This window comes from Canis lupus, chromosome 11, assembly GCF_048164855.1.
Source record: "Canis lupus baileyi chromosome 11, mCanLup2.hap1, whole genome shotgun sequence".
NCBI lineage: Eukaryota > Metazoa > Chordata > Mammalia > Carnivora > Canidae > Canis > Canis lupus.
Genome location: NC_132848.1, coordinates 40135829 through 40147122, shown reverse-complemented (window position 1 = coordinate 40147122; position 11294 = coordinate 40135829). Strand labels below are relative to the sequence as shown.

Here is an 11294-nt window from a genome sequence, read left to right as displayed (position 1 = left end):
GGGAGGGGGGCACTTCTGCGGCTCACTGGGTCTCCCTTTAGTATCTTTTTAAAAAAGATTTTATTTATTTATTTATTTATTTATTCATTCATTCATTCATTCATTCATTCATTCATTCATGAGAGACACAGAGAGAGGCAGAGACACAGGCAGAGACACAGGCAGAGGGAGAAGCAGGCTCCCTGTGCGGGGGGCCCCATGCGGGATTCGATCCCAGGACCCGGGGGTCACGCCCTGAGCTCGAGGCAGATGCTCAACCGCTGAGCCACCGCCCCCGTGAGTATCTCGTAAGCTGCCCAGGTCACCGGGGGGAGGGGGCACACAGGGACCCATTTGTCCTGCGAACACCTAGGAGTTCCCCAAGTGCCTGGTTTCGATCGGGGCGGTTTGGGGGCGAAGTCTTCCTGACCTGCAGGTCTGAACCCAGACTGGGGAGCCTTTCAAAATCGCACAAAAGGCAGCACCGCCAAAAGCACCCCGAGGCGCAGCGCGGGAATTAGGGAAATTCCTAAGGCCGCGGTGGACGCGCAGGCGGGGGCGGGGGCAGCACCCCGAGCCGGGGCCGGGGGCCCGGGGCCCGGAGCCCGTCGCGCCCCCCTTCCCCGGCCTCGGAGCCGAGGGGCGGCGCCCCGGGCAGGTCCCGCCCCGGCCGGGAGGAGGGACGCAGCACCCGCCGGCCCGCGCCCCGGTCCCCGCGCCCAGTCCTCTGGCGGCGGCTGCAGGTGCGCGCTGTCCCTCCGGCCCCGCCGCAGCCATGGCCGCCTCCTCCGCGCGGCCCGCCGTCCTGGCCCTGACCGCGCTGGCGCTGCTCCTGCTGCTGTGCCTGGGCCCGGGTAAGCGGGGCGGCGGCGGGGCGCGGGAGGGAGATCCGACACCGGCCAGGGCGGAGGGACCCGGCCGAGCCTGGGCCAGTGCCCGGGGCACAGGGTGTTGGGTGTGGCCCGCGCACAGGTGGGGGTGGCGCGCTTGCCCCGCACACGGAGGACCAGGGGCAGGGGCAGCTCCGGCACGCGTGCTCACCTTGGGAAAGAATGAGGGTCACGGTCGGAAGCGGGGGGCGGCAAGAAGTGTTTGGGACCAACCTAAGGGGCGGGGGCGGGGGGTAACGCGAGCGGCGGCGGGGGGCGCGCCGGCCCGGGGGTGGGGGTGGGGGGGGAGCCCCGAGCGCCGCGATGCAGAGGCTCTTGCAGGCCGGCAGGTCCCTGCCAGGCGCTCCCCAACCGACTCAAGTTCCAGGTCTGCCACGCCGTTCCCAGGCCTCCCCTCCCGCCCGGGGAGGTGCTCCTAAAGGAGAAACGCTTCACCTTCTGTGCTTCCTGGAGTCCTCAGCGAATCGGTTGAAAATTCCAGGTTCCTTCCCTATAAAATGAGCGTATTCGTACAAATCCGCCCAAATGAAGCAGTTTGGTGCAGGCATCTGAACCCGGAGTCCACAGACCCGGCCTTAGGGTTCTGGCCTGCGAACACTGCCTTCCACTTGTAGGGTCACCGTTCACAACTCGGAGAGGCCTAGGGTGATCCCGGATCTCCTGCTAAGGGGACTCACTGGAAGGCACGGAATACTCGCCCAACATGCAAGACTGGTGCTCTTGCCCCTGCAGAGTAGCTGGCTAATGACTGGGAGACACCCTTCATAGCTTGGCTTCTGTGCTTGCTTATTCAAAACAGGTGTGGAAAAGAAAACTGCAGGTGGAAGAGAGGGAGGAAGCCCACCTCTAGGAGTCCTGAGGCCAAAGCTCCAGGTCGCCCCAATAGCAGGGGACCTGTTCCACTGGAGAGAATTGCTCTCCTTCTAAATTACAACCACAGGGGGGGCTAATCAATTATGTGATTGATCCACCTCTCCTACTTCGTTCCTCCCATTTTCAGAAGCACATCCTCTTTTTTTTTCTTTTAAGATTTTATTTATTTATTCATGAGAGACACAGAGAGAAAGGCAGAGACACAGGCGGAGGGAGAAGCAGGCTCCATGCAGGGAGGCCGATGTGGGACTCGATCCTGGGACTCCGGGGTCAGGCCCTGAGCGAAGGCAGACGCTCAACGGCTGAGCCACCCAGGTGTCCCAGAAGCACATGCTTATAAGCGAGTGAGCACCTGCCAAAGCCATTCCTTTTCAGACTTGTGTCTTACTTCACTCATATGAAAAACAGGGCGAACAGTGTCAGGTAAAATAGTATCATCATTGAGCTGGAGTGTGAAAGTTCTTATGACATACAATGAAAATCCTTATACACCGAGTCCCACAGGTGGCTCTTTATGACCTCCAAAATCATTTCATGGGGAAAATGATCATTGCTCCTTCTTGAGCAGTTTATTAATAGTTAGCACCTTCAAAGGGATATCCTGCAATTCTGCATCTGCTGGGAGATCTAATGTCAGGTTAAATAAATTCAAGAGTGCCTGTTATCACCATCTAGAAGTAGTGACTGATGATGTTGGGACCAAAAAATCCATTCTGTAGGAAAAAATTCACAGCTCTTCATTTTTTCATTTTTCCCCCTCAAACTAATGTGGTATCTGATTATATGTATTAATATTTATACTTCAGTGGGTAGTAATTGGCACAGTGGCCACATTAATAATTCACAATTTAGGATTTTCCCGAGCCTTTCCTTTGTACAGCTGAGATTTGGTGAGGCTTTCATTTCTGGAACTGCAGTGACACATTTGCTGTTAGAAATTGCAACGACTTCATCAATGCCTGAATCCAGTGTCTATTTCAACATCAGGCCACATTTCATTCACTTAATGTTAAGTGCTTTTACAGAAGGCAAACAGATGGGCGGACGATACTTAATTCTGTGTGTGCCACGCTGTTGTTAAAAGATGGACAAATGTTAAGATATTAATAAACGCTAATATTAGTGGCAAGGAGTGGATCTGTCTGCTTTGGCAAGTGTATTCACAGATTTCTTTATTGACTCTTAAGGTTTGATGGGAAGTACAGCCTTTAAGAGTAGTCTCCCTCCAATCTAATTAAATAATCCTCTCTACAGGAGCCCCGTCAAGGGCTCATCTCTGCTTACGTACTCTTGATGGGGAACATCTTTGGGGTGACTCACCCCATCTTTGGGGTGGCTGCCTAGGTGTTGGAAACCTTACTTTATGCCCTAATCTATGGCCCAAGTGTGTTTCTGGAAACAACTTGCTGACTCGTTTTCTCAGATCAGATTCCACTGTATCAGTTAACGTAGTTTAAAATGTATATATTATAAATATCTGTAGCCAAATCATTTGAAGGCTTGGTAAATTTTTAACAAAGTTTGTGCATTCTTAGTGAAAGTGACTAGTAATGCTTATTTTTATTTTTATTTTTATTTTTATTTTTTATTTTATTTTTTTTAATGCTTATTTTTAATCCCTGTGCCAAATTTTGGAGTTGAGACGGTTGTTGGTAATAAATGTATGATGTACCAAAAAAAAAAAAAAAAATCCCTGGCTCCTAGAGATTCTTCCCAGCCATGCTCCCTGGCTGGCACATCCCCTCTACAGGCAGTTGGGTAGCCTTCAAATCCAGATGCCTACAGAGGCTAATAGGCTCTTTGTGGACCATGGGGGTGTGCTGAGTGACTTGGGCCCAGAGCATTCAAATTCAGATTTTGTAAACACTGGGTGCACTCATAAAACACAGCTCCAGGTAAAGCTCAGCTGCAGGCAGCTAATTTGTGGCCTTTGGCCACACGTGTGGCTTTATCCCCCAGTTACATAGTCAATTCTTTAAGCAGGAGGGGTTCTTAATCTTATCTGTGTCCCAGACACTTTTTGAAAGTCTGGCAAAAACTATGGCTCCTATTCCCAGGAAACTATCTTTGCAGAAGCAAACACAGGCATTAGGGCCTGTCCATGGGCAGGGAGGTTAAGGACCTGCCGTGAAAGGTGGACAGGACACCACTTCCTCCATCCTGGGGCCAGACCATCTCCTTACACCTGAACATGCTCTGCTCGTTATTTAGGAGGTCGGGCTTTTCTCCTGGGTGCTTTAGACACCCCTTCACCGGATAAGCCTTGCACCTATGTATAGCGCTTAAGGATCAGAGGTGTCTACCGATCCTCACATCTGCTCACCAGGAGGAGGAGGGTGTCCTACCAGGCCAGGTTTTCGGTTCAGATGTTTAGGCTGATTAGAAATACTTTCAGAACTCAATATAAATAACAGCAAATGGTACCAATGATGCCAAACTGGGAAGATAATCCAGGTAAGCTGTAAAACTGGGCTGGATTTTTTTAAAGAATTAAAGTGCATTCCTTGGCTTGTGGCAGCATGAGTTCTTGATAGCTGCCCACCTCTGCCTTCACATGGCTACCTTTTCTGTACCCTCGCCCTTGCCTCCAAAGATCCCAGCCATCGGATTCAGAGCCCACTCTAGAGCCAGCGTGATATCACCTCATTTTAGTTAGTTAACTGAGATCCTTGATTATACCTGCAAATGCCCTATTGCCAAATAAGTCCACATTCAGAGGTTCTGGGTGGATGTAAATTTGGGGGGATCACTATTCCATTTGCTCTACCACAAAAAAAGAGAGAGTCTGCAGGAAGGTACACATGACAGGTGGCCTCATCGTAAGGTATATGTAAGGAGCTAAAAGAACAATGTCATTTCTCCCAGGGAGTATCTCAAATCCTAGCGCCCCTGATCAGCCATGGTCATGGTCACCAGTATGAGCCACAGGCAGCCTGAATTGCTTTTCCTGCATGACATGGAATGCAGCAAACATGAAAACCGTGATACCACCAGGTTGCCAAGTGGAGAGGGGGCGCGTGGTGATTTTTTTTCCAGCTCTGATTTTTGCACTTGGGAAATTAAAGTGTACAGTGCAACTCTGACCTGATTTCTATCTTCTTTCCGTTAGGTGGCATAAGTGGGAATAAACTCAAGCTGCTGCTTCAGAAGCGGGAAGGTAAGCAAACCCCACACGGATAAGGGCGGCATTCTTAATGGATCCCAGTGAAAGGCCATGTTGAGTGTGCTCACTGGGGTCTTGTATTTGGAAAATCGGAAGTGTTTACTCCTTGAAAGGTTGGCAGATCTGAAGGGCTTCGTCTGTGGGTATGTGTGTGGTATTTTATTAGGTAAATATTATTAGCAGTAAGTGTTTGAAGATTGTTTTCCTGAAAGCTGTCGGTGTGGACTCCAAAATAAAAGAAACAGTGCTACTGTGTTAATCGAATGCTCTGTGTGTTAGAACCATGATGCCCTTTATCTGAATTTAGAGCATATCCTCTAGAGAACATCAAACCTCCATCAGTGAGGTAGACTCGGATTAGCACTATTTGGTGTTCTGTGTCTAATTAGCCCTCTGGGGCAGGGTGGCACAGAAAAAACTGTTTTGTTACTAACACCTGTTGCGAAAAAATACTCCTATGATGAATGTGGTGGCAGCGGCAAGATGTTTAAAGCAGAGCAGGCTGGGAGCCAGGCACTCTGAGTCCCGGGCTCACCAGAATCAGGTAGATCAGTTGGACCGATCGTGGGGTCTTGCGAAGGCCAGCTCCCCTCGGAACTGTCACCTTTGCCTGTAAAATAAAGAAGTTGTCTAGCTCTTGAAAATCAGGAGTGGGACCACATTTCTGGTGTGAGCCTTTGATCCCGTGTTTGTCTCTCCTCAGCCCCACCCTCCCACCCCCACGCAGTTAAGAGCGGTTCTGGCAGGTGGGGGTCTGCTCCCTGACCACAGGGGCCCCTCATGCTAGTCACATGCCCCGCAGCCCCCTCCAGAGATTCCTCAGGTGCCGAGCACTTGGGGCCCCTCATAGGGGCAGAGGGCTCCTGAGGGAGCTCCCAGCATCTTCCTTAGCATTTCCAACCGCTCCCCAGGCCCTGGCCAATCCCTGATCTCCGTGCGGGGCAGCACACTCCTCCAGGACACCTGGGGTGATGGAAGCTCTGGAAGGGCCAGCCTGTCAGAGGTGGGAGAGCACAGACCACCAAGACACTCCTGAGTCCTGATGCACATCCTCAGCTTTTTTTCAAGTCAAGCCTAGAAACACATATTGAGCACCCACTATGTGCAAAGAGTTGTAACAAACCCTGAACTGAACGGGAAGTGAGGAAACAAATCCACTGCTGCTCTATCCATGTGACCAAGGGACTCATAGAGCTTCTCTCCCAATGTCCATGCGGACTTCGTAACAACACCAAGATAGGGACTGTCAATCCAGTTTGCTAGATGAGGGGGTGGAGAGCAGGGATAAGCCAAGCGGCACAGCTCCTTCTCCTGAGCACTTCCTGCAGAAGTGGTGCCTTTTAAACAGTTGTGACCACAGTGGGAAGATGCTGGGAGAAGCCGTGTATACCAGTACCCTCCAAGACTCAGTAAAATCGTCGATGATCTGTGAGGCCCACACATGGTAGCCCAAGGTGGGCCTGTCCCAGCTCCCCAGCCTGAGAGCTCACCAGCCCACCAGCTTGGGCTGGGGCCCAGAGCTATTGTTTTCATTCTCTTTTCTTCCTGGTCTCCTGAGCAAGCACGGCATCCTCATGCTCGCACATATAAGGAGTATCCACTTGTGTGGCCATACAACTGGATAGTTGTTTCTAAACACCTAAGGGGTAAGCCGCCAGCCCCTGCCTGAGACTGGGGTCTAGGCCTGGTGAGTAGCTGCAGAGGATGGGCTAAAATTTTGTCTCTCCCTTGTACCTTTGAAGTTGGGGGCTGGCCTGTGCCCCTTTATAGGGCTGCACCCAAATGGAGAACTTACTGCCAAGGGGCATGGAGTCCAATGACAGGAAGCTGTATTTTATCCCATGTGATGTAAGAATGAACTTCAGAATCAAAACCATCTCTTGCAGGGTGGGCTTGGGGTCTGGGATAGATACTAGTGACTCACCTCAATAAGAAAAGAAATCATTCCTTCTACCTTGGGGGGTGGGGAATTGATCATTTCAGCACCTGCTCCAGCTAAGACTAATGTGGCAGTGGGCGAGAGCAAGGCCAAAGAATTCTTGAGCGGCCTGAAGCGCCAGAAGCGACAGCTGTGGGACCGGACTCGGCCAGAGGTCCAGCAGTGGTATCAGCAGTTCCTCTATATGGGTTTCGACGAAGCGGTGGGTATTCCTGCCTCCTGGAGGCCTGGCTCCCTTCAGGGCAGTGTGGTGGGGACAGCAGCTTGGTGGGGAAATAGGGCACAGAAAATTAGCCTTTGTAACACACTCCAAAGGATGAGCCCCCATTGTATGCCAGGTGCTACCCAGGCACCGGATAACATTTCCATCAGGATATAGGGATATCAGCTGGAATTTTTCATCACACCACAAACAAATGGGAATCTCTTCCAACACGACTGGGAAGCGGGATTCCAGAAAAGTCGTCGTCCAAAATGGCAGGGACTTAAATTCATCCCAGAATCCGATGTAATGTATCTGCATAGTTTTGCCTGGGTGTCTTTAAAATAACTCATAACTTCCTCTCCCCCAAAAATTTGCAGCTTTACCTCCCCCATATGTCAGAAACAACAAGATCGATGCAAAGACCCCTGTGGACAATGGGAAGAGATGAAAAGTGACTTTTTAACAGAGATGGGTCTTTGCAGATGTTCTCCGGAAAATCTGGCAATGCATTTGCAGGGAAAGTTGGTTCCATTCTGTTCATGGGTCCAGGCAGGGAGGTGCCTCAGAATGGATGTCTTCGCTAAGTCAAGGAAAAAGAGTGTTTACAGTGACAGACTCCCAGCGGGGAGGTACAGGTGAGGCAGTGGCAGAGCAAGCTGGCAGATCCGGCTGCACAAAAGGCAGTGTACAGAGTGCCCAGCAGGGCGGCGCTAGCGGAGCACTCTCCTGGAGGCTCGGGGGCCTGGTGAACACTCAGCCCGCCACCCCATGCCCCAGGGGGGTGGGGGCAGATGACAGGCAGCATCTCCCAGCAGGGGCATCTGGAAATACTCTTCTAAATGGCCCAAGATTCATACTGTGCATCAAGGATGTATAAGATGTTGCAATAGATGGAAAAAAATTAAACTCTTTAGAAGCCTCATTTTTAATGGCTGCATAAAGTGCAGTCATGTAACGGGATTATAATTTCCTTCCCATTCCCAACCATTGGGTATATTGGTTATTCCCTAAGTATCTTCCTGTGCAAAAAGCTAAACACCTACATCTAGACTCCGTGCCAGGCAGGAATCTAAGCACTTATATGAATTCACTTATGGTCATAACCACCCAGAAGGCAGGTACTATGACTCGCATCTTCGTGTGTAGTTTGTTTCGTACTTGGTGTTGTGTTCTTCCCAGTGGGGTAGCTGAGGCAAAAGATAGAATCACTCGCAGGTCTTTAGGCTTGTCGGATTGCACATTCCCAGCAGTCACGTGTGAGAGCACCAGTCTTCTGGCATCTTCAGCACCACCTCGAATTCTCATTGAAAATTAAAACAAAACAAAACAAAAAAAGTACTTGCTTAAACATGAAAATGGTATGTCATTTGTAGTAATTTGTATTTCTTTGATGCAGTCCTTGAAAATGGGTATTAAAAGTGTAGCATGGAAATGGCTAAAATAACGACTGGTGACAAGGTGAGAATAAGGTGAGGATCCATAAGATTATAACTAAATATTAAAGAAGAGACTAGAAGGAAATACTCCAAAGTGTCAGTTGTGGTTGTCTTTGGCAATGGAGTTACGATCCCCCCCTTGACTCTGTCCCACTCCCATGTATCGATTTGTAAAATATAAGTCTGTGTTATTTCTGTGCTCATAGAACAATTTTTTAACTTCTTGGAACCCTTGACATTTCAAGGTCTGAGTTTTGCCAAAACTTCAAACAAGATTATAAAATGCCAAGAACCAAGGAGCAAGATGATTTGCTGCAATGTTGTGAGGAAAGCAAACATTCTCACTTTCCTGGCTGAGGCAGAAGGAGGGCTGAGCAGAGGCCAGAGCCCCTGGGGTTCAGCAAACAGAGGAGGGGCAGACTGCGCTCACCAGCGTGGCACAGGCTGACCCAGGGTTCACCTGAAGCGGGTGGCCACAGAGAACCGCATCGTGGGCGAGGCCGGGCCTTCCGGCCTCAGGGAGTGCCCAAATACTCATGGTACCCGGCAGTCTTATTAAATGCATTCCTGCGACCCAACCACCGGAAAATTCCATCCAGGCAGTGTGGACGGGTGCCTGAGAACGTGCACTTCATAGCATCCAAGAGATTTGGATGCAGGGGTGCACTGGGCGCACTTTGAGAAAAATTGGACCCAAACTTGTAGGTACCCTGCAAGCTCCCTAGGTCATCCTTCTCTTGTGCCCACCTTTTCGGCCTCACGCCAAACCTCGAACCAAGTCGTCGGCAGAGTCGTGTGCAAGTGCCCATCTACGTTCATCCTGTGCCTTCACTACCGACAAAGAATTAGTCTTTCTTTTAAGAGAGGCACCGACGGCAAAGACCTGTTACCCCGGCTGTAAAGCTGAAAATCCTTCTTTGCTTCTCACTCGATTCAGTTCTCCCCCTTCCCTTTTATCCCTGCTCACTGCCACTGTCTCTTTTCATGTGACTCTCAGCAGCTGTCGGCTTCATGAAGGCAGGGACTGTGTCCTACTTCGGGTGGCCCTTCAGTGCCAAGCACAGAGCTGACGGGCTGGGCCCATTTAATCAGGGTTTGTGGAATGAAGAAGTGCAGCCGTGCACGCTCGAACAACGCCATGGGTATAAAAGGTCATCATTGCAAGGTCGTGCGGCTGAAACACGCCAGGACAGTGGCTGATTTAACTTACGGAGCATCTACGCCGTGCACTTGAGGGGCCAGGCGACAGGACGGGGCGGGGAGAGAAGGCAATGTCTGCAAGATGTGTGCAGGAAGAGGTGTACCGTGCCCAGGGGGCAGGCCAAGTTATTGCAATCTTTGAGAGATGTCCATTTTATTTCCCCCAAAAAAGAGAAAAATATTGAAGTGTTGGGTACATTAAGAACTCAAAGGGCAAATGTTTACAGGGGCTCGGATGGGCCCTGTCCTGAGGGCAACGGCTTTTACCAGTGCTCTTCAGCTGTCTGCTGACCTCCATGCTATCAAGCCAAGTGGTTCTTGGTAAGAGTTGTTCATGGTTGAAGAAAAGCTGTCACAGAGAAAAGCCAGAGATAAGATGTGGTCTGGGGGGGGTGGGGGCATGCGTGTCCTTAAATCCGTTCTCTGCTTTTCTCTTTTTCTCCAGAAATTTGAAGATGACATCACTTACTGGCTGAACAGAGATCGAAATGGGCACGACTATGATTACTACCAGCGTCACTATGACGAGGACGCCGCCATCGGTCCCCAGAGCCCCTACAGCTTCAGGCACGGAGCCAGCGTCAACTACGATGACTACTGACCAACCACCCCTCGGCCCTCGGCGCCCCGGCCGCGGAGGTGACCCACTGGGCTGCCTTGCACCACGTGGCTTCCGCTGGGCTTTACTCCAGCAGATCTTGCCTACCCCCTTTCTGCAGCCAGGAAGGAAGAGTTAAACAATATAAATGCCTTTGATATTTCATGCAAGTGCCTAACATCGCATTTCATTTAAAAAATAGAAATAAAAGCAGTTTGTTAAAAACAGAAGTCTCAGAATTCATTCGGTTGGGAAGCAGGCTGGCCACAGTTTTCATTCCCTGGATTTTGTCAGAGTCGGAGCCTCATCCAAGAGGCAGCTCTCTGTTACCCCTACCCTGCCGGGATCCCCGCCACCCCCCGGGCAGACCATGGCACTGAGCAGGGGTCTTTGGTTGGTTAAAATTCTGCCCCTGCTAAACGCAAGGTAGGAAGCCAGCGAGAGAATCTGGTCAGAAGTTATTTAAGGTCACAGAACACGGCTTGGAGTATTCTAATCATCCCACAGGTGTTGGAGCCCTTGCTGGGCCCCAGGCCCTGAGCTCGCGCTGGGCCTGTTTAAGTCGATCATGCAGGAAATGAAGGGTAATAAGGAAAAAGCTGAAGCTTGGGTGAATTCAAGGCCTCGCTTCTCTTAAAAGAATTAAAGCTTCGCCAATGAATTCAAGAAATATTTAAGAACACACTTTACGTAGTCTTTAAACAACCTGAGTGGATGAAAGAGAAAAGTGGGGTGGGTGTGAGGAGAGGGAGGGAGGAAGGAAGGGTGGGGGGCAGAGGGGGTTAGGAGGAGGTCATGAGGCATTGCTGATGGAGGGAGTCAGGTCACAGCCTGTGTGATGCCCACAGAGCTGTGGCGGAGGTTGGGGAGCACTCAAAATGGTCTTACACTCTTGTGGGTCACAGACCCCTCTGACAGTCTGATGGAAACTTTTTGTTCTTTCTCAGAAAAATGGTGATTTTGTTTATAGTCCCTGAAATACATCTCCATTCACAAATCATGAGTAATTAG

At 50.5% G+C, this 11294-nt stretch overlaps 1 protein-coding gene across 1 annotated transcript; it reads left to right on the top strand.

Annotated features, from left to right (window-relative positions):
- Window positions 1-670: 670 nt before the first annotated feature.
- ECRG4 (ECRG4 augurin precursor) lies at window positions 671-10508 on the top strand. The gene is made up of 4 exons (XM_072844369.1): window positions 671-833; window positions 4852-4899; window positions 6889-7046; window positions 10131-10508. The coding sequence occupies exons 1-4, from the start codon at window positions 755-757 to the stop codon at window positions 10284-10286; spliced, it is 441 nt and encodes a 146-aa protein (XP_072700470.1). The 5' UTR covers window positions 671-754; the 3' UTR covers window positions 10287-10508.
- The last annotated feature ends 786 nt before the right edge of the window (window positions 10509-11294 follow it).

Bases quoted from the DNA above. Each gene is read 5' to 3' on its own strand.
- ECRG4 (XM_072844369.1), top strand. From the start codon at position 755: ATGGCCGCCTCCTCCGCGCGGCCCGCCGTCCTGGCCCTGACCGCGCTG. The intron at 834-4,851 runs GTAAGCGGGGCG...TCTTTCCGTTAG, and splicing joins GCTGCTGTGCCTGGGCCCGG to GTGGCATAAGTGGGAATAAA. The intron at 7,047-10,130 runs GTGGGTATTCCT...CTTTTTCTCCAG, and splicing joins ATATGGGTTTCGACGAAGCG to AAATTTGAAGATGACATCAC.